Genomic DNA, 27647 nt, shown 5'->3' with positions numbered 1-27647 from the left:
AGCGCACTTATCCTGTTGTACCAGTGTTCTACAGTTTCCGCTAATATGTATCAATAGTTCTTGTGTACCTTTGCAATCAGTTCCGTGTTACTATTATTTGTCCTGTTCACTGCCTGCTGCTGTCCTATCAAGGAGGGGCTGTCACCTCGTCAAGCTACTGACTGTCGTAGCTTTTTGTGACAGCTCCTGTCTTTCCTTTCTTCGAAAGATGAATAAACTTGATTTGATTTGATTTGATTCAAATCACCCGCCTGAAAGCGGTGTTTCTCACGTCACTGCTGCCGTGCCCCACGTTGCCTGCCTTTCCTGCGCGGCGGCGTGCACTGGCGGCGTGCGCCATTCGTGCATCCGGCAACATCACATGCATGCGGCATTTTGTCGAACTTTCTGTCAGAGCGACTTTCAGAAGCGCGCAAAACACACGCGGCAGTACGCGATACCGAAACTACCACTGAGACGCGACCGCGTGAGCGAAGCAGGGTGCCGAGGGAAGCGCAGTTCGGTGAAAACGGAACCTTTGAACCACACGCGCCGTTCCCCATGGCAACGCCAAAGACGTTCTTTTTTCCATGAATCAAACATAAACGAACAAGCAGCATTTTATTACGTCTCTTGATGCACGGAAAATTGTTTTTTTATTGCAGCTAGTTTGATTACGCGTGATTAATTGTAGTCGGACTCACTCACGTCATCGGGATCGTTTCCAAAATGTGCCGCTCATCGTGTGATACATTTAGCTTAATTTCTCGGTAAGTAGGGCACTGCTGTTGATATTGTCATACATTGAGCTTTCACTCTGACATAAATTGTTATTTGCCTTTAGTGTCCCTTTAACTACTGGTACAGTTGTGACAAGCAGCTTGCATTGCTACAGGCGCAGACCTTGCTTTTGATGTTGCATGTAATTAATTTCCCCTCCCTGCACATGCCAATATTAACTTCATTGTGCTTAAAGGTGCCAGACTTTGTGGTGTTGCAGGCGCTACCCAGTGTCTTCAACACGGCGCCTCGGCTCATGATATGTTTAGGCGCGCAGCGGCGATACGGGTTGCAGTGAACGGTTATATTGCCACCCCCGCGCCGATTCTATCGCCCCGATTCCCTTTTCCCCCTTCGTGGGGAGACTGGCCTCGATCAAGCCGTCAGCACCGCCGCCATCAACCCCTGCAGCGCGCCGGCTATCCAGGGCGCAATACCCAAAACGTCTGCTTGCTATTTGTTTTCCTCCAGTAGTGCGGGACCCTGAGGTGTTCTTGTGTTAATTGGATGTGCTGCTGTATTTGTTGCCATTGGCAGTTACCTTCAGTTGAAAGACTCTGTCCCCTGAAACCCGCCGCCTCTACGCGAACTGCGGGGGTCACGGCTGTTGGGGCTGCTGCAGAAATACTAGCGAGAGCGGGGGGAAGCGGTTTGTTGTGTTCATTCAAATAAGAACCCCAATAACTTAGTCATAACCATTCTTCGAGTCGTCTAATATTAATTGGTCACCTCTTGAAACCTGCAAAGCAAGGCTGTCCAATCTCACCACTTCTGTTCGCCCTTTATCTTGAACCGCTGTGTTTGAGCACGACACAATTGAATAACAGAGAGCTGAGCTAGTTGGTACGTATTCATTCTAAAAAGAGACAGGGCGTGCAAACACGGACACAAGAAAGAGGTCAGGACACCACAAACGCCGACTAACAACTGAAGAGACGCACAACGGCTGAAAAGAAAGAAGGCAGGAAAACTTATCTGCGCATGCCCATGCAACCGGCGAACCTATCAATCCGGCACGCGTGGCGGTCTACGAGGAAGATAACTGTTAAGGAATTTGACTTCATCTTTATGCAAGTTAATCGACGGTTGGCTCACGCATGCGCTACCACTATTCTCGATACGCCATGCTTCAGTCATCAGGCGCGTTTCATCATTTCTATGCCGGTACAACACTGCGCATTCATCGAATTTTGGCGTGCACTTACAATCTCGACAATGTAAAGATAGATTAGAAGGTGAGTCCCCTGTTAGCGATCTCTTATGTTCCAATAATCTCTGGTTAATGCATCGCCCAGAAGAGCGTTCCCACTGCATTTCAGACTGCGTTGCTAGCGTCAAGGGTTCTAATATGCATCTCAAGTGTTCTGGTCCTATCCGGCCTTTGGTTAATTACTGTGTCGAGAAGAAACTCAGGCCAGTAATTTCAGATAAGGAATGGTATTGTGTAATTATGCCGGACAGTTTGTTCTCAGAAAAAGCATTAACAGCCATAGAAAAGAATTTTAGGACGGTAAAACTTAAGCCATCGGTAGTTAGGCAACGTGCTGTCGACCTTTTCTTAAGACATAATCTTGAGAGAATAGCTTGTAGTGCCAAGAAGGCTAAATTACTTACTTTCAAATTGTTCTTTTAATAATAATAATAATAATATCTTGGGTTTAACGTCCCAAAACCACGATATGATTATGAGAGACGCCGTAGTGGAGGGCTCCGGAAATTTCGACCACCTGGGGTTCTTTAACGTGCACCTAAATCTAAGTACACGAGCCTCAACATTTTCGCCTCCATCGAAAATGCAGCCGCCGCGGCCGGGATTCGATCCCGCGAAATTGTTTTTTTTTTTTTTTTCAGCCAAAACACATAAGAACGAGATTCCGTTTCGAGCAATCGTTTCAGAGCAAGGCACCTGGCAAGTCGCTGTATCTAGTTATTTGCAGAACTGCTTAACCTCTTTGAGTTTTTCAGACCCTTTTCGTATGCGTAATTCTCAGGCGCTAGTTCAGTTCCTCTCAGAGGAGAACCCCGGCTGTTGTAAAGCTTTTAGTATGGATATTGAAGACCTGTATTATTATTTGCCGCATGAGGACTTGTTAAAATGTATTAATGAATGTATTAACGAACAAGGGCACCAGATGGTTTTCACCGATAAATGTTGTTGTTTCTACCGGGGCATTTCTAGAAATCCTTTCAATGTATTTAAAGTCGACGCTGGTAGGTTGGAAGGAAGGCGTTTATGTGCAGAAATCAGGGATATGTATTTGTTCTAAGGTTGCTCCGGTTCTTAGTGATTTATATCTTAGCAAGATTGACAACCTTTTGGAAGGCGCCTTAGGTAATTCGGTTATTAAGGTTTTTCGTTATGTGGACGATTACTTGATTTTTTGTAGTGGTGAGGACTTTGAAAAGGTGGTAACTTCCGTGAGCGAAAAATTTGAATTAAATGGAGGAGGGCTGAGCTTTACTAAAGAGGTGCCTCAAAATAATGGAATACAATTTCTAGACATTTCCTTAACGTTCCAGAAGGACCACGTGTGCCGGCAGTATTCTCCCAGATCTTCGAAACCGCTGTTAAATTTTTCGTCAAAGCACTCGAAAGTTGTAAAAAACGGCATCGCCATGTCTTGCCTTAAGTCAGCCCTCACCAAGTCGTGTGAGCACAAAATGAGTGATAGCTTTAGCGCACAGGTTACGCGTCTTTTAGATGTAGGGCATCCTCGTGATGCAGTGGCCACGGTCGCTGAACGTTTAAAGAAGTCTATTGTGTTAAGTCCAAGCATGGTTGCAGAAAGCGATAGGAAGAAACGTGTCGTAGGTATACCGTACATTCATCGCGTATCTCACAGGCTAAAGAAAGTAGGAAGTAGATACGGCGTTAATGTTGTTTTCACGGCTGCCAATAAGCTAGGTAAGATTTGTGCCGCTGTGCAGAGGAAGATTGAGCGAGTAAAAGACAAGAAGCGGACCGATATTTGTTTCTTAAAACGCACCAACAAATTCACTGATTACCGTACGAGTGTGGTGTATAAGGTCCCTTTCAGCTGCGGCCGCTTCTACGTAGGACAGACGGGCCGATGCATTAAGCAGAGATTGTTGGAATATAAGAGATCGCTAACAGGAGGCTCACCTTCTAATCTATCTTTACATTATCGAGATTGTAAGTGCACGCCAAAATTCAATGAATACGCAGTGTTGTACCGGCATAGAAATGAAGAAACGCGCCTGATGATTGAAGCATGGCATGTCGAGAATAGTGGTAGCGCATGCGTGAGCCAACCGTCGAATAACTTGCATAAAGATGAAATCAAATGCCTTAACAGTTATCTTCCACGTAGACCGCCACGCTTGCCGGATTGATAGGTTCGCCGGTTGCATGGGCATGCGCATATAAGTTTTCGTGCCTTCTTTCTTTTCAGCCTTTGTGCGTCTCTTCAGTTGTTAGTCGGCGTTTGTGGTGTCCTGACCTCTTTCTTGTGTCCGTGTTTTCACGCCCTGTCTCTTTTTAGAATGGACACAATCGAGTCGTATCCGCCTATTCAGTATATCAGGCAATGAAGCTGAGGTATGAGCCTATGCAGATGACGTAGCAATCTTTTTTCACTGATAAAGGAAGCGTTGCAAATGTGATATGTACAATTGAAAAATTTGACACTGCACCAGGAGCGCGTTTGAACTCCTTAAAGATATGATGGTTTGGCTCATGGGGAAGTATGCCGAACCAGTTTGCAGGAATTAATTGGACTCGCATTCCGCCAAAGTACCTTGGTGTGCCACTAGATGCATATAGATTCAGTGCACATTACTGGAAGGAGCGCGTCCCTATGCTTGAACGGCAGGCTCAGGCATTTGTCGGGCACCGCCTTTCAGTATTTAATAATAATAATATCTGGGGTTTAACGTCCCAAAACCACGATATGATTATGAGAGACGCCGTAGTGGAGCGCTCCGGAAATTTCGACCACCTGGGGTTCTTTAACGTGCACCTAAATCTAAGTACACGGGCCTCAAACATTTTCGCCTCCATCGAAAATGCAGCCGCCGCGGCCGGGATTCGATCCCGCGACCTTCGGGCGCCTTTCAGTATTTGGGAGAGCCAAAGCTCGGTATTTATTTTTAGCAACAAAGTTTTGCTATGTATTGCAGCCAGGTTTTATGTGCAACGCTTTCATAGGAACGATCTTACACGCATCGTGACAACATATTCAGGCCAGTGAGTGATATGGCACACAGTTTCACGCTCCTTTTTTCGTTGTCATCCCATCACTGGTACGTGCTTGAAGGTCACATTTGTTAATCACACACCTGACCTGGTTGTTTCTTCAAACTTATCCGCACGCCCGTGTTTGTGGACATTTATGCAGGAAGTTTACAGTTCGGTTCCTTAAAGCCCGCTTCTCAATGGAATGCTTGTATACATTATCAGGCAAGATTTTATATAAAGGTTTACTATACTCTTCCCTCTGTTGTACCGCTCATCATACTCCGATCTTCCAGGCCATGATGTGCTGCAACGACTGAGCAAAATATATATATCTCCCAAATCAAAAACATCCTTCTATAAACTTCATTCTGAAACATTGCCAATAACAACAAGGCTACCAGGAAAAAGTGTTTTTGTTTCGTCGGTTAACTGCCGTCTCTGTGATATACCTGAGACGATAGAGCATTGCTTCGTCAGCTGCGAGGACGCCATTCTGGTCTGGGATGTCCTTCAGCGAGATCCGCAGAAAACGTCCGAAATTAATTCATACACTGTTCGTTCACACACGCCTCTTGATGAAGTGCCCTATGATATGTTTTTCCTTATTTGTAGGCACAGGTTGTGGAAAATGCGTACGCAAGACCGTAGCACAGAGCCGACCATCTTTCAGACAGACACATTTCATTAGAATTGCTCTTCACTTAAATGGTGCTTACGATGAACATTAGACGGGACTGGCACCCCATCTTGATGATGTGCTTAGCCTTGCCTGTGCCACTCATTATGAAGAACCTTTCCTGGAGTATGGGACTTTAAGTTAGGAGTTCTTTAGAACGGAGCTCTTAGGTGTCCGTTCCTGCGCTGAGCGGCGTCGCCGTTGTCGTCGTCGGCGTAACCGATAGAGCGAACGAGTACGAACGAGAGCGAACGAGGGCGAAAAAAATCACACGGTCTCTTGCGCATAAGACGACGCGAAGGCGACAGCAGTCTCCTTCCCAGTGCCTGTAGGCTCCCTGCCCCGCCACCTTCCGAAAGTTTTGTGCACCTCAACCTGGTTTTGCACTGCCTCCGTGATCAGCCCACCAAGGTACAATGTCATGTGATGACGGCGCAGGCTTATGCTACAGGAGCGAAGGAACGAGGCGGCTGAAACAGAATCGACGCCAGCAGGGAACACGGGCCGTGGCTTCTTCACGTGCCACTGCAAAATGCCGTCTTAATTTCCTGCTCTTGAGGTCGCGTGCTCTCAGCTTTTGTACGCCCCCCAAAGGAGGGCGCTACAACGACATTATGCGGCGTTACGTCACATGCGTCACACCAGAACTTGTGACGGCATGACGACGTCACAAAATTTTGCGATCTCTGACGTCCTTCGGGACGTCTTGATATGATAACGATGTTTTGCACCACTCACCCCCGACGCCGCTGACGACACGGACGCCGACGGTCCAATTTCGTGTTTAGTGAGGCATAGAAGACTTTCGCCTTAAAGGGACACTAAAGAGCAAAACGATTTTTCTCGCATTAGTAAAGCAGTCTTCCACGATACCAAAAACACCACGCTTTCTACGCGAAGACGCTTAATAAGCGAGAAAACGCGCAAAAAGAAAATACAGGTGGCGACGCCACCTTGGAATTCCCGCACCATTTGCCGTGACATCACATATTTTTGACGGCGCCTGCTTGGGCTTACGTAGTTCCTATCGGTTGAATCGAAGTACATTGTCCTTTGAGGGTGCCAGAGACGTGACATAACGAGTTTGTGGAAATAACGAGTTTGTGACAAACGAGTTTGTGGAAAGAGTGGGCACGGCGGCGTCGTAAAGATGCGGCCTTCAAACCCGTTCCTGTTTATCCCGCAGATTGGAACCCTGCTGCTTCTTCTAGGCCTTTCTGCAGCATGTGCGGAGCGACAACCAATGCTTCGACCTACTTTCAACGGCGATATGGATCTGCTGATAAACCCAGCCTCAACTGACGAACGCTACCGGTCCTTCAACGATGGCGCTGGTGTTACATCGTCAGAGCCTCTGGGATCACCGATGACGTCACCATGGAACGATCCTTTAAAAGACAGCGCTTACGGCACAATCGGCAGTGGGCACGGCGGCGTCGTAAAGATGCGGCCTTCAAACCCGTTCCTGTTTATCCCGCAGATTGGAACCCTGCTGCTTCTTCTAGGCCTTTCTGCAGCATGTGCGGAGCGACAACCAATGCTTCGACCTACTTTCAACGGCGATATGGATCTGCTGATAAACCCAGCCTCAACTGACGAACGCTACCGGTCCTTCAACGATGGCGCTGGTGTTACATCGTCAGAGCCTCTGGGATCACCGATGACGTCACCATGGAACGATCCTTTAAAAGACAGCGCTTACGGCACAATCGGCAGTGGGCACGGCGGCGTCGTAAAGATGCGGCCTTCAAACCCGTTCCTGTTTATCCCGCAGGTGAGCAGACGCTATGACAAGTCATTTCGCAGTAACGATGTCTGCCTAATTCTGCTGCCGTGCCCACGGTCGCTTCGTGAAGCCTTTTGTAAACTGATTGTTTCCTTGCGTTTGTTGCTACTGTTGAGCGGAGATGTTGAGTTGAACCCAGGCCCTGCACTAGACGCCATAGCCGAACAGCTAAAGCAAATTGCAGGAGACATTCAAGATATTAAGAAAGAAAAATCCGTAACAAACACCAGACTTGACGCGATTGACAAAAAACTTGAAAAGATAACTGGCCTTGAAAAACAGGTCACTGAGTGCAATAAACGAATATCTAACTTAGAAAAAAACCTAAAGGCTATGCAAATGAAAGTGGATGATCTAGAAAACCGGAGCCGTCGGTCCAACCTTGTCATTTACGGTGCTGAAGAACAACAAAATGAATCGCCAGACATGCTTGTCGAGTTGGTCGAAAAGAAGATTTTAGATGGTGTGCTACAGATAAAAACCAAGGGAATCGAAATAATCCACCGTCTAGGAAAAAAGAAGCCAGCTGATATATCTAGACCCAGACCCATTATTCTAAGACTACTCGATCATCGAGACAAAGTTTCAATCCTCAGACAGTGTTCGAAGCTGAAGGGCTCAGGTTTCTCTATCAGTGAAGACTTTTCTCGTAATACTCGGGACATTAGAAAGAAACTGTGGGATCGAACGAAAGAACACCGGGACAGGCAAGAAAGGGTGTCACTGGTGCACGATAAAGTGCGAATCAACGGTCAACTTTTTGCTTGGGATAGTGAACGAGAAGATATAATTGCAGTGAAAAAAAACGAAGTTGGCATAGAAAAAAGAGTCACTCGAAGTCGACAGAAGTAACCCTGTTGAATGTGAACGCACGTAGTCTTGTAAATAAAGTAGATCAATTCGAAGCTTTCCTTCTAGAAATTAAACCTGACATAGTTGCTGTCACGGAAACATGGCTGTACTCGGACATCCTAGACCATGAGGTCACGCCGCCAGGTTATGTGATTGTGCGCAAAGATAGAGAGACTAGAGGAGGGGGCGTGGCACTTTTTTTCAAGAAGGAATTGCGCTACTCTGTCTTACCGGGCAACCCTAGCATTGAAGCGGTGTGGTGCAAAGTGCAGCTGCAAAAGGGCTGTGTATTTGTTGGAGTTATTTACCGACCACCTAATGCTGAGGCAAGTTATCTGGAACTTCTTCTGGATTATATGCACGATCACGTGACGGGTGGTATGATCATCATGGCTGGAGATCTCAATCTGCCTGAAATAGAATGGTCATCAAAAAAAGTGCGAAGTGCTGCAAATGACGTCATATTAGATATGTTGTTCAATTTTAACCTCGAACAGCTGGTGCGCGTCCCCACACGTGTACAGGGCGTATCCAGCTCTATTCTAGATGTTGTGCTCGTTAGTGACCATTTTCCAGAAGACCAGGCGCGCATCGAAATCTTAGACGGAATATCTGATCACAGCTCAGTCCTATGCACACTGCCTCTATCTGGTCTTTCTAGAATCCATAGCCCCGATAGACACGTTCTTGCCTTCAACAGAGCAGACGACGCAGCAATAATAACATATCTTAATCACGAATTTCTTGCCTTTTATGATCTTTGCATGGACAAAAATTTATCAATGGATCACATATGGTTACAATTCAAGGCACGTGTCATTCATTGCATTGAGAACTTTGTCCCCACACAGCGAAAAATTACAAGAAAGCATAATGCCTGGATCACACGCGACATAATTCATATAAAACGTAAAATCAGTAGGCTGAGGAAAGCTAGGAGGTCTAGCTCACGAGCTGGCTACACCGCTCAGATCGCCACTTTATCAAGAACACTGAAAAGCAAAGTACGCTCTTCAAAAATTCACTATTTTGGTACCACGCTAGCAAAATTCATCAAAACCTCGCCAGAAAAATTTTGGCGCTATGTAAGTGGCAAACACAGTGGCCAAAACGCCTCCCCCTCGATAGACACAAAAGATAAGGCAGACAATTTCAACCGCTACTTTCAGTCCGTCTTTACGATCGATAATGGGCTAGTGCATCATCCCGAGATTAGGCCACCCACCGACAAGAAGTTATCTGAAACTCCGGAAATAACTGAAAGCGGTATACTGAATCTGCTGTTAAACCTCGATGATAAAAAGAGTTGTGGTCCAGATGGGATACCGAACGCTTTTCTCAAACGGTATGCGGAACCGGTTAGTATGTACCTGCGCTTACTATTTACAAAATCTATTCAAGATTCGCAGATTCCCTCTGAATGGAAACTTGCAAAAATAATCCCAGTGCATAAATCTGGGGACAAATCGACTCCATCAAACTACAGGCCCATTTCCTTAACTTGCACTAGCTGTAAGCTACTCGAGCACATTATCCTTAAATTCATTACAAAGCTTGTCGAAGAAAATAACCTATTACACCCCAACCAGCACGGTTTTCGGAGAGGCCTATCGACCGTAACGCAACTAGCTGAAACAATTCACGATCTGGCCGAAGCCATCAATCAACACTCCCAAATTGATATAATCTTTATGGATTTTTCAAAAGCGTTCGACCGGGTTTCCCATGAAAAGCTAGTTTTCCAGCTGGTTTGCAAACTCGGGGATGGGCCAGTGACCCGTTGGATATCCAACTATTTGTCCTGTCGCCAACAATTTGTACACTGCAGTGATCACGTCTCTGACACATTAAACGTTACGTCCGGTGTTCCTCAGGGATCCGTCTTGGCACCGATATTATTTCTTCTATTCATAAACGATCTAACAGTCAACATTAACGCAAACATTAGGCTTTTTGCAGATGACTGCATATTGTACAAACAGGTTAAAAGCTCCAGTGACCAAACTGAACTGAACGATGCCCTGAATGACGTTGTGCGATGGTGTTCTAACTGGCAAATGGTGATTAATTCTGACAAAACAGTCGCCATGCAAGTAACAAAAAAGAAATCACGCCTACCCTTCCATTACGGTTACAACAACATCGTGCTACGAAATGTAAGCCAGTATAAATATCTTGGTGTGACTATAACTTCCGATCTCAGTTGGACAGTGCACCTAGAAAACATAGCCGAGAAAGCCTTAAAAAAATTATTCTTCCTTAAGCGGACGCTGCGCCACGCTGACCGCGACACTAAGCTTCTAGCATACGTCACACTTGTCAGACCAATCTTGGAGTATGCGAACATAATCTGGTTTCCATTCACGGATAGTGGTATCAGCACGCTTGAAAGAGTGCAGCGCAAAGCGATTAGATTTATTTTTAACCGGTATCGTCGCCTCGACTCCCCAACACAATTACTACGCCACGCAGATTTGCCGACACTCGAAAGTCGAGCAAAAATTCATCGCCTAAAGTTCTTATACCTGTTATTGCACAACTGTTTTAAAATAGACCACGCTAAATACGTGAAAACCAAGACAACAAGGCAAACACGTCACACACATGATCACACACTCCAAGAGTACTCTTGCAACAATAACACATTCTATTATTCTTTTTTTCCTAGATGCATTCGAGAATGGAATGCTCTTGACCGACTTATAGCCGAACAGCGTACAGTTGATGACTTTCTAGCAATGTTGCAAAATACACATAGCACTTAATCATAACGCTGATAACATAGTATGTACTGTATTTTCATTTCCTTGTTTACTTCCTTGAATTGACTTGCTTGCCAACATTTGTATTTGCACCAACTTTTACAGCTGTGATTTATTATCCTTCTTTTCTTTTCTACGGGTGTTAAATATGTATAATGCGCCCACTACCACTTTATTTCGTGCATGTAGCCTCCTTAAATTGAACTTGTTGAGAAAGGCTGCTCGGTCCAAAATTGATTGTTACTATTGATGTGAATGTTTTCTGTTTTTCTTTTTGTTCCCCTTCGCTCCCACTCCTGTAAAAACCCTGCAAAGGGTTAACAGTATGTGAAAATAAAATAAATAAATAAATAAATTTCGTTGAGCCAGTGGCACCAAAACACGTTAAATGCTCTTTGAAATATTTTACGTCACGAATTACAAAGTTGGGCGCGAAATTTAAAAATGAAACTTTGAACTTGGTTTTCTCCTCCAATAATAAACCTATGGTGGCGAAATAAACTACACGAGAGTTCTCCGAGCACACTTTATCAACCAATTCATTGTGTCCCTTTAAAAGAGCGAACGCAGAGTCTGTTCATATCACGAGCCTGTAGCCTCGAGTTGTTCCTCCGTCACGAGCGCTGGCCCCTCGGTCGCAGCTCGTGCGTATGCAGGGCTGCCACGTGCGCTGCGGCGGGCTTCCCTTGTCCTAACGGGGCTGACGGCGTTTCGCTTGGTTCGCGACATTTGCACTGTACAGAGTGATGTGCGTAGCACTCGAGCGCTGGAAGTTTGTGCGGCAATATGTAATGAATGTTACATTGCTGCAACTGCGAATAGCCAGAACTTGAAGCACAGTTGGCGTTGCCCCAACAGGACGCTTCGCTCAGAATTCGCATTAGGGAGCATCGTAATAGTCGGTCGGTGAATGTTTTCTCAGCAGTGCTTCTTGTACGCTTATTGTAGCTGTGTAACTACAACACTGTAACTCTGTGTGATAGTGTGTATGCTATTTTAGATGCGAAGCATCTTATAGCGGAGTTCAAACCGGTGGTGGTGGTGTGCGGCGTGACCACCCTTACTGCGCATGCGCATACCCTCTCCACACACCTCCTCTCCCCTCATCCTCTCCACCTCACCCTCTCCACTTCCCCTCCCCTCTCCACTCTTCCTCTGAAACGCGGGCTAGACAAGCCGAAATTCTCTCCTGCGCAACGCCGCGATGAGCGCCAACGCATGCGCGTCTCCTCCCTCTCTCTCTCCTCTCCCACGCTGCCCCCCTCTCGCCCGCCTGTCGACCGCGTTCCCCGCTCGCCCTGTGAGAATTAACGGCCAGGCTAGAAGGAAGACACGACGCGCGTAGCGTTCCTCTTCGCGTTCCACGACGCGAGGTCGGTAGCATGCCCAACGAACGCCAACGGAACGCGATCGTGCAAGTGCTCCGGCTTCGCATCACCTCATGGTCCCCTTTAGAGGGAAATGGTGTAATTTTTTTTTTCAATACGCATTCTATTGCATAACTTCGACTGGGTAGCGCAAAAACACGGAACAAAAGATAGAGACGTAGACAGCATAAGCGCTACTGTGGCCGTGGCGCAGTGGATAGCGTGCCCGGCATATGTTGTTGTGGACCGAGTGGGTTCGATGCCCATTGATGGAACCTTTTTTTTTCTTTGACGTCTGATCGTGTAATTTTTTTACAAATAGCGCTTGTGCTGTCTACGTCTCTATCTTTTGTTCCGTGTTTTTGCGCTACCCAGTCGAAGTTATGCAACTTTACCAACCTGCCCAACTTGCCGCACTTATCACGCATTCTATTAAATACCGCGACCAAGAAATAATAAAAGTTGGAGTGCGATGTAACGGAACCTGTCAGAATCACCACGTGACATGGTCGGGGTGGTGAGTTGGAATCGCGCACGCTCGTTTTCTTTTTTTCTTTATTTTGAACAGCAGAGGTTTTAAGCTTTTCGTTGTCGAACAGAAGGGTCATCACGAACCTCTTCCTTCATCTTTCCTCCCGCAACACGTTATAAAATGCGAAGCATTTCTTAGCGAACCTCAGGCATTTTGGCCGTTTCTATCTACGTATCTATCTATCTATCTATCTAGCCGCCTACGCCTGGGCGCTCTCCTGGTCGCCTGCATAATTTGTAATATACCAAAATTGGCCTAGCAGGGCATCAATGTATGACGAACACGATTCACTGGTCATGACATGATTAACGCAAAATACCTGTCGCGTACGTCATGAAACCCTTCCTCTCAGTCACGTGTGGCACGTACTCGTAAACCAGAGTTAATGTTTGCGGGTATGTGCCACAGGTGATACAGAGTTTCAATCAAAACAGTAACCGCGAACACACACATTGGCACGTAAGGAAAGTGATAATGATGGTAATTGTTGGATTTTATGTCCTTTATGTCCGAAAACAACGATATGATATGAGAGATGCCGTACCGAAAGGGCTCCAGAAATTTTGACCATCGGATATTCTTTAACGTGCACCGAGATTGCACAGAGCACGGGAATCTAGCATTTTGCCTGCATCGAAATGCTACCGCCGCGGCCGGGATCGAACCCGCGAGCTTCGGGTCAGCAGCCAAGCACCTTAACCGCTACACCACCGCGGCAGACGCAAGGAAAGTGAGGAAACTGAAGACAGAACACCCCTGGAAGACGCTCAACTACCGTCCACTCCACGCGGCCCACAACATGCACCACGTGGATTACGCAAAAACCGGCGTCGATGCTTACTACAATAAATCTGCTAAGAGACCCAGGCCTCTTTATTATTACCGGTTACTTCAACATTGATTTATCAAGACCCAACAACGCGTGGTCGTTATACTGCGTGAAAGATGGATTGATTGTGGAGAGGACATCAAAAGACCTCGCTGCCACGTCCACGACAGGGGGCATCATAGAACATTTCATCGTAAGAGGCATCCAGGACTTCACCGGCTGCAATATACATCGCACTTCACTACACTTAGACTCCTCATAGCCGCGATGACGAACGGATCCGATTAACAAGTCCGGTCCAGGCTGGTGCTCCCTGATTACGGTGATGATGACCTTGCGCAAGAACTGTCATGAACCCCTTCTACACATGCACACGGGTTCGTGAAACGTGCGTGCATTCTCCGTCATAACGAACAAGTATAAGCATAACAATTGTAACGCAACTGTAACAACTGCAACTGTGACTGTAACGTACGTGCAGTACGCCTGCGCATGTCTCTCAGCTGCGTACTATATATCTAGGGAAACTTTCCTTAATGAAGCTTAGTTGAGAGTAACGCCTGTCCTGTTTATCTGTCTACCTTCTTTGTCCTGTTCGGATTTCCGCTATCCAGTACTGAAGAATATAAGCACTGCATATCAGCTTACCGCGTCTGGTGTTGCTAACACCCATGTTGCTGTTGCCTTCGTTACGCAACTGTAAACAACTGGCTATATAATATGCGACTCTTCAACATATGAGTGTGCGTATACCACTTCCATATTTCTCGAGCGTCATTCCGTAACGTTTCGCTAAATGTGAAAAATTACACCAGCCACCATCCCGCGCATGCTTCGCATAACATCGATTCCCACGGTACGTGGGATCTGGCAAAATTTTTGCAATATTATTTCAACATGCAATAAATTAAAATTATTGCATCATGCAGTAATTTGATGGGCGATAGAGCGTCAAATCACGTAACACTAGTCAGGTGACATTTTCCCGCCAAAATCGCGTAACACTAGTCACGTGACTTATTCCCACCGGGATTGGGAGCCAGCTTCATCCTTGGGAGCTCCAGCTCCGCTGTTGGTTCCAGCACTAGTGCAAGCTTTTTTTTAGAGGCGAAGCTCCTTAGGCTTGTCGGCGGTGCATCGTCGTCTGCTGTGGCCGCGTGCATCGTCGTGCCCTGAGCGCAAGAGAGGGCGCCACCGCCTCAGCGCTCGCCGTGTGAGAGCGAACGGCGCGCGTTGACTATGAAAACGCTCTTTCGGCGATGAACGCTCAACTACCAGCTCGCTAGGAACGAGAACGCGCCCTCGCCCGCGAGAGACAACGCTGACGCAGGCAGCGTCTGCTATCGAGTTTCTTCGAAAGCCGACTGCTCGCGTTGCACAACCGTTCACCGGCCATACCGCATATATAGGCACTGAAAGTAGTGCCGCTGGGAGATTTCTCTTGTGAATAGTTGAACTATAAGGATTCGCAGCGTGCACGTTAACTAAAAGCGGACTGCGGGTCTCTCTCAAATCTCTCTTCCGTCTCTCATTGCCCATTAGCAGTGATTTCCCTGTGGGAAACACCGGCGCACACTGCATGTTTCGCCGCTCCACAGGTTTCACTTCAATGGAGCTGAAACACCCTCCCCAAATTTTTTGTCGCAGTGCTCGTTGTTTTGTCACGATTACGGTCTGCACAAAATAACATTCTCAAAAGCAATTTAAGAGCCCGACTCGAGCCCGTAGCAATGGTCCCGGTGTGCAGTGTGCCAATGTCTCAGTACCAGCGCCACACTGGTTCAGTAATCATGTATAGCACTGAGACAGCGCCAGTGGGTTTTCTAATAAGTATATCATGGCTGCTCGACCTGTACAACATATGCGCTGTAAGCCAATTGCACTTGTGGCATTTGTCGTCCCTTTCCGCGAGTAGTCTTAAGGTAGGTCACCACCTTCAAAAAGGCATTTTTTTAAATGATTATTTTTGGATTCAACATTTTCAAGCTCCTTGTCTATTCAAGAATATTTCGCAAAATAATTATGTAGTTATCCTGAGCCATTCAAAAGTTATGAGCGTTTTTCCAACCCCTCTTAGACGCATTCGAAACTGAAACTGAAGGTTTCTGAATCCACAACACCTGCCATGTCGTCATGAATGTTTTTCCTTATACATATTACGTAATGCTAAGTTGTCTAAGTACATTCTACAGCTTGTGGGACATGATGTTTAGGATTTATTTGAAAATTTCCACTACACGGCTTCGGCACTTCGTTGTTTAAGTTGCGCGCGTTTTCGCTCAGCTGTCAGTGCTTTTTCGTACACCACTTCTAGCTCTTGGACTAAGTTCTGGCCTTTCATCGAATAAGTTATAGTACTCCATGAAATATAGTAAAGTATAGGACAAAAAAATAAGCATCAGCGCACATTATGGAATCAATATACCAAGCGTGGAGCTGCTGTGGCGCACGTAGATGAGAGTCAGCTGGAGACTCAAAACGAGCTAGAAAAATATATGTGCTTCAGCTCGCTCATGCGCCGCTTCAGAAGAGGTCCCCAGCTATGAACCTACAGAATTTCAGATATATTGAATGTTTCTTTATTATATAGACATTCTATTCAAATCTTCAAAGCCATTTTTTCTCAAACCATCACTTTTTGCATCCTACACTTACGCAAACAGTGATAACTTTCCTTCTGAGAAACATTTTCTCATAAAGTTTCGCGTACTATTTCTTTATATGTTGAGCTGTTCATTCAAGCAGAATTATTGAAAGCGAGCAGCAACTTTTTGTACTATGGCCAATTTTGTGTAAAACAAAGCTGTCAAATATAAACTTGTTCAGTCTTTTTACGATAACGCACCTTAGCTAAGAGCTGCGTTGATCGTGGAGCTTTGGTGCACAGAATGGCGTCCTCCACCCTACGCACCTGCCAAGTCTCGTTTCAATCGCACCAACTATTTGATAGTTATGACTGATGGCGCAACATGCTTATTTTGGCGCATTGGGATTTTTATAAATTTTGTTTTTTTTTGCATTTTTAGCAGTTTCGTCATTCTAAAGTTTAAGTTTACATCAGCCCTACAAGCCAAAATCATAATTATAACGTTTGGACTGCAACTGTAAAATTTTTTCTCGAAGGCGGTGGCTTACCTTGAAGTTCTTGCAGGAACGAGCAGCGTGGTGAGTTTCAGAGTTTTAAAAGCGAAGCTGTTCTAGGTGGGCGTAAAGTGCGTGCCCGAAAACTATCATCATCATGAATGTGCGACACAATTCGGGCAGATCCCACTGCTCACCGCCACGGCGTGGCCTGTGATAACCCGGAGAACGAGCACACACACAGAGAGAAAGAAAGATATAAATAAAGAGACTGAGAAAAAATCTCGCCGAAAAAATCCAGCCGGCTCCCCATCGTTAACATTGTCTAAACAGCGAATCTTATGCTCGTCATTCATCAGACTATGTCGTACTTGTATGTTTTATTGCCATAGCAATTATATGGAAACTCTCGGCGGATTTTTGCCGTCGCCCTCATGTCACGGATATATATATATAAAAGCTAGAAATAAAGATAGTTCAGAAGAAAAAAATTCCGAAGCGCTCGATCGGGGTTCCGAGCCTGCAACCCCTCAATCCGCAGCTTGCTGCCTCGGACAATTACGCCATGCCTCATTCGTTCTCCGCGATACAAACGCACGCGGCGTTGGGTGAAACGCACGGGACGCCACACGTGGCGAAATTGAAATTATGTGAGGCGCGGGCCATTCTGCATCGTTGCCCGCGCTGCGTTTGCGTCGTATCGGTGGCGAGCCAGGCTAGTTTTGCATGTTTGGGTTGTAGCGCCACGCCACTAGTCGGCCAGGGACAAAGAAGCGCGTCCGTAGCTCGTGGTGGCGCGAGCTAGTGGGAACGCTTTGGCTCTGGGTAGGCTTATGCCACAGGAGGGAAGAAACGAGACGGCTGAACCAGAATCACCGTATGTAGATTACACCGCGACAAGAATCCCGAGGCTAAAATTACAGCGCGAACGCACAAGACACACACCAATAAAAGAAACGTACGGCACAAGCTCTGACTAACCACTGCTTTATTCTTTCGTACGCCAGTGCATATATAAGCCCAAGGCAAACTTACCGGACGAAGGAAACACAGCGCCGACCAAAAGTAAAAATATATTCTTAAAAAGACGTTTCGGCTCCCACACGGGAGCCTTGTTCACAATGAAGCATGTGCAGCAAGTTCGCTTATTTATAAGGTTGTCTAATCACATGTTTGAGGCAACGGGCATACACAGGCGGAAGATTACCACAGTTCAGCGTGTGCGCAGTGGTTTGAATGAACAATGATTCGAGATGAAGCCGTGGAAAGAGTTTCTTTTCCGTGGCGATGACGGAAGCATCTTCCCAGTTGATCGCATGGCCCGTGGACACAACATGTTCGGCGAGTGCATTTGACGTCACCTTTCTGTTTTTCACGTCATTGCTGTGCTCGCGTAACCTTCTCTTGAAATTGCCGGTCTCACCGATATAAACATGTGTACAATCTGTGCAAGGGATTTTGTAGACGACACCTGGAAACCTCTCTCGCTCTAACTTGTCCTTGACGTTCGCGAGGCTGTTTCCAAGTTTGCGTGCAGGTATATGGGAGACCTGTACGTCGTAGGAGCGCAAAATTCTGGCGAGAGCCTCACTGAAGCCCGGAGCATACGGCACCGACGCTCGTTTCTTTGCTAAAGGATTGCTTGGTTGGACCGGCCACGATAGTTGACGTTGAATTGAGTTGATGAATGAGGACGGGTAACCGCATGCGGCCAGCTTTGGTCGGCCGCTTTGGCGGCCAGCTTTGGCAGCTTTGGTCGGCGCTGTGTTTCCTTCGTCTATGTCTTTCCCCGGCCAGGCGGGTTTCCGCCAAACTCTCGACTTGATAAACTTACCGGACATGCGCACACAACAATAGCTGTAAACCAAAACGTGTTACAAGGATGATAGTGTATTACATACGCGAAGACGAAATTTTATTCACATGGGTGCAAGGACAAAGAAGTAAAGAAGAAGTAAGTAGAACAAAAAAATGCCAATCCCCCAGAGTGGGTATGTGCCAAACACGATAGGCTACAAACAAACAAACAAACAAACAAAGTGCGTTTGCGCTGTAATTTTATCCTCAGGAATATGTACCAACTAGAGCCAAATGAAGTTTTATCTCACGATAATCGACTCTCGCAGGGAACGCGAGCCGTGGCTTCACGTGCCACTGCCAAGCTCCGTCATTATTTTTTCTTCTCTTGAGGTCGCGCCCCTGCAGTGTTGTTTGCCGCCCAAACGAAGGCGCTGCAGGGTGTTGGGACAGAATGTGAGAGGGCCGTTAGGTAGACCCGGCCTGCACCACTTATGTATCGCAGGAAGGGTGTTGTGAGCAATGTGACAATGTGAGCGCAAGAGTCCGAGAGTGGCTTGCGTTCTGGCGGCTCGCAAATTTCTTGGGTCCCCATATAAAACTGTCTCGTGTTTCGCCGGAGTTGGGATGCGCGCCTTCGACTTGTACTTTGACATACAGGGCGTGGTCTACTGTTCTCGCGCAATTACTGTTGAGGGGGAGTTTTGTACGTCTTGTGCTTTCACCGCAACGTTTGCGTTGGAGATATACACCAGACGAAGGTCACTTTGCTCGCTACAGCGGCCGCGTTTGTGAATGGAGTGATCTGCTAGCTAGAGGAGCCAAGGAAGGGGTTAGTTGAAGTAGCAACTGGGACAGTTCACGCTCGTACTATGTATACCTGTGCGTTCTTTAGTGCGTCCTTTGTGTTTGAACAGCGCGCTTCAAGTGTCGAGCTGTGACAGTCAGTTTGCAGTCGCCTTGTGTATTTTCTTTTCCTTTGTCGTTTGTGTTTGAGCAGCGCACAGCATGTTTCTAGCTGCTGGCCTTTCTTCTTGTGACAATTTAATTTCTTGCTATCGCATTATTTGCTAATCCATTGAGGCGAAATTGTTACTTTTTTCAAGTCTTTCTTTCGCTGGCGCTCAGCTTCGGCCTCCCTTACATGAACATCGCGGTTGGCTTGGCGAAAACATGCCCGACGTGAGCGTCAGCCCTACGCCTCACGGTCACCACATGTTGGTGCTTTTATCGAAGGTTCACCCTAGACGTCCTCTGCCATCGCATCTCGCAGTACGGCGCAGCCCTTCCCTTGCTACTGCGAGGTGGCGTGATCACCTCTACGCCGACCCCAGACATGAACGCCTCGACTAAGGAAAACTTGGCTGTTAAAAAAATTGCTCACGAGGCGGGATTCGAACCTGCGTACTCTCGTACTGCGTGCGACCGTCCTAACCACACGGCTATCCAGGCACGCTAACAGAACGTGGCCTTGTATAGAATAGTGAAGCAAGGGGGTGGGAAAGGGAAGTGAGGAGGAGAAGGGAAAGCAAGAGGGGAACAGAAAGAAATAGGGAAAGCAAAAGAGAGAGCATCAACGAAAGCGACAAAGAAGTAGAGAGAGAGGGGGAAAAGAGGTAGAAAGAGAGAAGAAGCAAGCATCTCGTCTAGCGACCAGATACCGCACCATCTGGCCAAGCCGCGCCCACAGACATCGCAAAGACATCGTAGCTTGGCTGCGTAATCCCGAGAAGGAAGCCGCGCATCTCGAAGCTAGACGTGTCGGTCGACGGGTCCGTGCTTCGCTCTGCCAAGGTTTGCGCGAATAAGTGCAAAGTTCGCGCAATTTCTTTTTTCTTGGCGTGCGCGGGAGCTCAATATATGCTAAACAATGTGTTTATTTTTAAAAATAAAACTGCGAGTCAATAATTGACCCTGAAGGGCCAGAAGCTTTGTACACCAATGCAAATAATAATACCTGAATGACCGAGCTGCTATATCATATGTGGATTCTGTAGTGTTTATCTCACCTACTACGAAGTCGGATGCATGTTCTTTACATATATAGCGTGGCTGCACATGTGCTGTATTTCAAGTTTCTGACCTTTATTATATCTTGCGTTTTCGGCTTTTGTTTTTATTTAAAATGTTAATTTTTATGTTGAGTGTACTATTCCTTCGACGGGCATGGTTTTAATGTTAATTTGGGAATCCCACAAGCGATAGCGGTCTTGCCATGCTTAGATTTCTCAAGCCTTCAAGTCTCAAGCTCCAGTATGTTCGAGTATGGTGACTTACATTAAATAGAATGATTATTTGAGTGAAGTGTAATGAACTTCGTGTATTGGACAAAAATAAAAATTTCACAAGTGCAGCCTGTAACAGGAGCGTAGGCAGCAATTTTTTCCACCCGGCCAACGCTGACTCACTCAATATAACAATAGCATTGCTCTTCCTTACTCCTTAATGCACCGAGAACTAATATTCGTGAATGAGAGACCTGGGGTGCTATGCAGGATGGCCCGAGCTTCTCAGGCACACGACTTTGCTCCGAGCTCGCATTACGGCGGTCATGGCGGGAAGACAGTGTGGAGCACGTGATAGCAGCGTTGATAAAAAGTCACAGTTTCGCCGCAAGGGCGAAGCAATGAATGCGATAGCAAGAAAAGCGGCGCGTGATGGACGCGCTGCAACTACCGCGCGTCCATCACTACCCGACAGCTACCAGACAGTTTTAATTTCACGTACGTAGGGACTTCACGTACGCAAACGTGAAAGTATACGTACGTTATGTGCACGACATCTGAAACGCTTTTAGCTACACGTACGCGACGCGCGGTGAGAGCTAAGGGAGAGCTACCACGTAGCTTCATCTGCTGGGAATCATGAACACTGCGGTAGCTTGTTCGAGCGCCCGCGCGAGCAGACAGCGGATAGGGCAAGGTCGATGACTGCACCCTGAAGGCCTAAGAAGTCCATACCAAGGATGACATCTCTCGAGCAACGCTGCAGCACTATGAAGTTCGTGGGATAAATCCGGTCATTAATGGTAAGGCTCGCTGTGCAGGTTCCTTCCGGCGTTACGAGGTGACCTCCAGCTGTCCGGATTTCGGGGCCTTCCCAGGCTCTCCTAACTTTCTTCAGCTTCGTGGCGAACGGTCCGCTGATGGCAGAATAGTCGGCGCCGGTGTCGACGAGGGCTGTGATGCTGTGGCCGTCGATAAGAACGTCGAGGTCGCTAGTTCGTCGTCTTGCGTTGCAGTTAGGTCGTGGCGTCGGGTCACGGCTACGTCGGTTTGTTCCGCTGCTTCCACGTTGTGTCGTCAGGTCTACTTCGGTCCGCGATGTTTCGTCGTCAGGGCTCTGTCTGGTTCTCGTCGTGTCCTGGAGGTTTCGTCGTGGCGTCGTCGTCGTCGGCGGATGATCTTCGGCATTTCGTCGTACAGCAACCGCACCTCCATTGGTTGCTTCCCTTAGTTTTCCGGATGCGGGCTAGGTGACCGGCCCCGGGTTGGGCCAGTGTATCGTCGGCGTTGGGGAGAAGCGTAGCGGCCTGGCGATGGCGATCGGGAAGGTCTTCGAGGGGGTCCACTGCGCTCCTGCCAGATAGTCGGCGATGTCGCGTGGTCGTTCACCCTGCTGTGGAAGCGGCGCGTCGATGGCGAACCCGCGCAGTCCCATCTGTCGATACTGGCAGCGGCGGTAGGTGTGGCCGGCTTTTCCGCAGTGGTAGCAGAGTGGACGATGGTCGGGGGCGCGCCAAACGTCGGTCTTCCTCGGCGTGTATCGCTGTCCGGATGGCGGGCGGTATGACGTCGGTGGTGGCGGCGGAACTGCTGGGCGGCGCGGCGTCTTGACGCGGGCGAGGAGGGGGGGGGGGCGCAGCGTCGGGCTGCAGCAGCATAACTCATTGCTTGAAGCTGTGGCGGTGCCGGCTGAGGAACACCCAGTGACTGTTGGATTTCCTCGCGGACAACAGCTTGCGCAACTCCTCCCGCACGATCGCTGGGATGGTTTCGCGCAAGTCGTCGGTGGCTAGTGGGTGCACTTCAGAATTGGTTGCAGACAGCGGCGAGCGGTTGTACTGTTTCGTCCGCATGTCCAGTGTCTTTTCAATAGTCGTAGCCTGGGTGAGGATTTCGGCGACCGCCGTGGGCGGGTTGCGGACAAGTCCCGCGAAAATTTCTTGTTTTACACCCCGCATGAGCAGGCGAACTTTTTTGCCTTCAGCCATCGCAGCGTCGGCCTGACGGAACAGTCGAGTCATCTCTTCCGTGAAGATGGTGACGTTTTCGTTTGGCAGCTGCACCCGGGTCTCCAGCAAAGAAGCGGCCCTTTCCCTGCGGACGACGCTTGTGAACGTGTGCAGGAATGCGCTGTGGAAAAGAACCCAGGTCTGCAGTGAGGACTCCCGATTCTCAAACCAGGTTCTTGCCGCGTCTTCGAGGTAGACGTAGACGTGACGCAGCTTGTCTTCATTGCTCCAGTTGTTAAAGGCTGCGACACGGTCGTATGTTTCAAGCCAGGTTTCCGGGTCTTCGAACGACGAACCGCGGAAAGTTGGCGGCTCCTTGGGCTGCCAAAGAAGGATCGGCACAGGCTGCACGGGGTCGGTCATCGTCGCTGCGGTCGATGTTGGGATCTGTGACTGCCTGGCTTTTTCGGGAAGGAGCCCGTGCTCTGGCTGCTGTCGCTTGTGCCTGCGCCTTGTTCGACGATCCGGGTTTTCCTTGGCGTCGTCCTCGTCGCAGCTTGGGCTTGGGTCAGCACCCCGCGGTGGCGTCCGGATCATGAAACAGCACCTCCACCAGATGTCACGTGGTCGTGACGTCGGCGAAGACAGCAGCCAGCACGTCCTAGATGAAACTGTTTATTTGGCCGAACATGTGGCCGGTAAACTGAAAGTGAAACTACAGCAATACACTGATAGCGGCGAACAGAGCGTCGACCGTCGATCAACTGCTCATGGCTGGGACGCGCTGTCTTTTATACATCATGCATCGAACTTTCCAGTCTTGTCACTGGTTGTCGCGCAAGCACTGGAATAATCTAGACTATTCGCGTCCTGCGCTCAATCTTAACAAAACGATCTACTACAATCGCGACGCTTCTCGAACACTGCGCCGCGGTCAGCTTCGAGCGTTGATAACCGTCCTTGCTGGTCAAACCCGAATACGTCAAAATAAAGCAAGAAGTGGGCGTGGCAATATGTGCATTTAAACTTGGAAGTGCTCAAACATTCATAGCAAGAGTCTCGTTCTGGCAGTCTATACCTTCAGGTAGTATTCGAGGGATTACTGTTCAGCTGATAGCTCGTAAAAAATCACGTGCTACCTGGCGCCAGCGGGCAGAGAAAGAGTGTTCCACACTCGCCGCCATGGCTACTAGCGGCGCTGATTAACACTCGCAGCTTTAAATGCGCATATATATCCGGACGGGAGAACGACCGCCACCGTAGCTCAACTGGTAGAGCATCTGGGCACCCAGTTAGAGAGTGACGTCACTGTCTAGAAAGATTGGTCACGTGAGCCCACAAAGATGTGACGTCATATCTAGCACACACGCGCGAGAAACCGCGCGGACGTTTTCCACGCTCGCTAAATTTCTGTACCAGAAAATTTTACCGTGTAAGCTATTACGGAAAACGCAGAGGTGTGTGTGGAATACCGGGTTACCGAATGATGGCACTTACACCGTGTGATGCTTAAAATAACCACACTTGCAGATACGTTTCTTTGTTTTCGACCAGTGTCCTGGACGAAGAAATGTCTAAGAAGGCCACTAATTTGAAACTACGCCGCTACCGAGAATATGCGCCAGCAGAGAATACACTAGATTGCTGCAATAACAATCCTGTGCTTGTCTGGTTCGCATTGGCGCCGCCAAATGGCCTCTCACGTTAACGACTACGGTAGCCATGTGCGCGAACAAACTGACATTCTCCAATACAGGCCCGCGTGGCGATGCGAAAAGTTTTCCTAAATGCAGCACACTTGTCTAGTTCGGCAACGCGTGGAGAAAAAGGAGCGAGTGTGGCATCGCAGCCGATGGCTTGCCCTGGGCGGCGCTGCTGTGGGGCACCGCTCATTTCCCGTCACTCTCATGCGGTATGACGTCACTAAAACTTCCGTTACGGTTCCTACTCAGCTAGCGATGGGTCCCGATCGGGCGGAAGAGCATTCAGGCACACCTTTGTAAGCGAAATAAAATATATTTTAAACGTTAGCCGAGTCCAACAATTCGTGCGGAGTGTCTTGGCATACAGACCAAGCCTACAGCAGGCTAAACTTCAAAATTTGGTGTTTCAACTCCTTTAACTGGCCTTTACCTGATATAAATGAATGAAAATACTACGATTAGGAAGCGTTGACTGTTGGGACAGTCATTCGGAAATCGTTGAAGGAAACCAACACAGTGCAGGAATAAACGTTGTGGATAAGGCTCAAGTGGCCCGCCACTGTGGTTATGGTTACCCGCGTTATCGAATCTCGGCCGCATTTCATTGGAGACGAAATGCTAGATGACCGAGTACTTTGATTTAGGTGCTCGTGAAAGAACCCCAGGTGGTCTAAATTTCTGAAGTCCCTCATAATCGTATCATGGTTTTGGGACGTAAAACCCCAAGAATTACTATTATCGAAGAACCTCTGACCGTACGGTGCTCTTCTGGCAGCTACTAATGTGCTGAGAGTGTCGTTCTTGTCTTAATACCGAAAAAAAAACGATGGACGCTTTTATGATGTGCTCTTTCGAAAGAGAATCGTCAGGGCCCATGTAGATATATTTAATATTGAACGTAATGCTTGGGACAAGTCGGTTGTTCTTGCTTTTTGTGCGCTGCAAGCCATTTAATCATGGTTCATAGCATGACAGATGATCGGCGAAAGCACGAGACGTTGGACTTGCATCAGGACGTAGCTTGAGTGTCCGGCGTGGCAGTGAACGTCACGAGCCACAATGGCGTTTCTTGCGAGTTGGATTGCGACGTCTTGTGGTGCCAGTTATTGAAGCACGGCGTATGTTTGTGGCGGTGCAGGTGCTGGCTGTGAAGATTGAGTTGGCTCGCAGCGGTGGCTTGCCAGCAGCTGGCATCGCTACTCGTGCGAGGACACGGGACCAGGGTTCGTAGAGCAGCATCGCTTCGTGGAAGCACGGCCTGCCGCCGTGAAGAGGTGAGTGGCGTTGCGTGCCTCAAAGCGGTGTGCTCACAATGGCGGCTCACGCAGGGACTGGACTGCGCTGGCGCAGCTCCTCAGCGGCGGCGGCGACATCATCGCACGAGATCAACTGTAGCAACAACACCTGCTATTTTTATCAATGTTAAATAGTGCTACCCGTTGGAAGGGGAATTGAACACGTCCGCGCAACGCACAAAAAGAGCTGAAGCTGCGTTGGAATAAAAATTATTTTGACAGACTTGCTATCTTGTATAAATCAACGCGCCGAAGGATAACAATGGCGTCTAGCTGTAGACAGTACGTAGCAAATGTTCACTTGCTTACCCTGCCGCATGATGGAGACCACGATAAATTTACTTGCAAGTGAGTATCTCATCTCAAGCTTCTGCGTGGGATAGACGAAAGAAAGACGGGAATTGCAGGGCCCAGCCATCTTTGCTGATTACGTGGTACAGATGACTAGGCTAGCTGGTCTGATCACCTGATCACACGATGGCCGCCAGCGTTCGCTCATCATCAGCTGTGACGTAACCATTCCGCAGCCCCTACGCTGGCCGATGACGACTGGGGTCAAGATTTTGTATGCTTGCTCTAAACGTGGGTGCGAGAGTAAAAATAATCTCGTCTATAAGTTGGTTGTACAACTTGGGGGTAATCCCGCTTTTTTAACGTACAGGGACTGACCCAATACACCGCAAACACAGAGCGCAGACTAACAATTTCCAGGCGTTTCCGTCACGTATATATACAAAGGATGGCATCGCGAAAACCTGAGGCAAGAGACAAAAACTCACTGGGCATGCGCATGATAAATGTTAGGTTGTTTTTATAAAATGAAATTTTTGAGCACAGATTAATGGATGGTGCGCTGATACAATCGTCAGCACGTGCCTGCGTCATGATATAAGATTCTGTTATTACTCATTCCCCTTTATCATGACCCTATGACAAAATGCTGGCTTTTTCCAAAAGCGGTGTACATTCGCAATGTGATACATGTGTTGCTAGATTGCCCGTGCGCGTGAGTAGCTGACAGTTATTTCGATGCTCTCTTAATCTTATGTTTAAAGATCTTTCCGTCTGTCTGGCGTATCTTCTAACATGGTTGTTCCGCAATTCTTACGCTGGCTTCTTTCCTTGCCGCGGTTTACCCTTCGACACATTCGAATGTTTTTCCGGAGCCGAGAAAACCAGTTCCACATTCTGTGCATTTACAATCTTTTTTAGCTTATGTGAAACCGTGTGGATATATGGCAGAACAATGTTGTTTTGCTTTTTCAGTAGCCGATTCGTCACTTTTACGATTGTTTTTGTAATTGTCTTTAACACCTTTTCCGCCATCGATGCAATCAGACAGTGACTGTTCTTCAGCCTTTTTACTTGTACACTGGCGCTCTGCAGCATTTTATGCGGACAGGATTTTTGAACACATTGTTCTAGACCAGATAACACTACTCCTCTTTTAATTAGCTTTGAATGCGCGGAATCGTATCTCATGATGGCCTTTGTTCCTTTTGTTAAATACATCCAACATGTATGATCAATAATCACGTAAATCTGGATGTCTAAAAACTTTAAAGAGGACTCAGTAGGCAATTCATATGTGAATTCTAGCCCAGAAAAAAACTTGTGTGAACTTCTGCAAGATTTTTTCCACGTTAACAGAATTGGCTTTTTCGTACGGTGCACAAAGCAGGAAAGCATGCGCATGTCTAAAGCAAGCGTTTACATGCATTTAATTCATTAAAAGTCTCTCTCCGTTTGCCATGAAAAGATTGCATAGCAACGGAGCTAAACGGGAGCCTATACAGATTCGATCTCGTTGCGGTACACACCGCCCTCGTATTCAAC

The 27647-nt window shown here is 47.6% G+C and overlaps 2 protein-coding genes across 2 annotated transcripts in view; both read left to right on the top strand.

Moving 5' to 3' along the window:
• Window positions 1–26034, top strand: part of LOC119379524 (octopamine receptor beta-2R) — a 368763-nt gene extending 342729 nt beyond the window's left edge. The window contains exons 2-3 of the mRNA XM_037648820.2: window positions 25655–25790; window positions 25845–26034. Of these exons, the coding sequence (XP_037504748.1) occupies window positions 25655–25674 (20 nt within the window). The 3' untranslated portion in view covers window positions 25675–25790; window positions 25845–26034. The remainder of the gene's footprint in view (window positions 1–25654; window positions 25791–25844) is intronic.
• LOC119379522 (uncharacterized) lies at window positions 6762–8324 on the top strand. The gene has a single exon (XM_037648819.2). The coding sequence runs from the start codon at window positions 6784–6786 to the stop codon at window positions 8269–8271; it is 1488 nt and encodes a 495-aa protein (XP_037504747.1). The 5' UTR covers window positions 6762–6783; the 3' UTR covers window positions 8272–8324.
• Window positions 26035–27647: the final 1613 nt, after the last annotated feature.

This window comes from Rhipicephalus sanguineus, chromosome 1 (genome assembly GCF_013339695.2).
Source record: "Rhipicephalus sanguineus isolate Rsan-2018 chromosome 1, BIME_Rsan_1.4, whole genome shotgun sequence".
NCBI classification, from domain to species: domain Eukaryota; kingdom Metazoa; phylum Arthropoda; class Arachnida; order Ixodida; family Ixodidae; genus Rhipicephalus; species Rhipicephalus sanguineus.
This window is presented reverse-complemented; position numbering and strand designations above follow the sequence as displayed.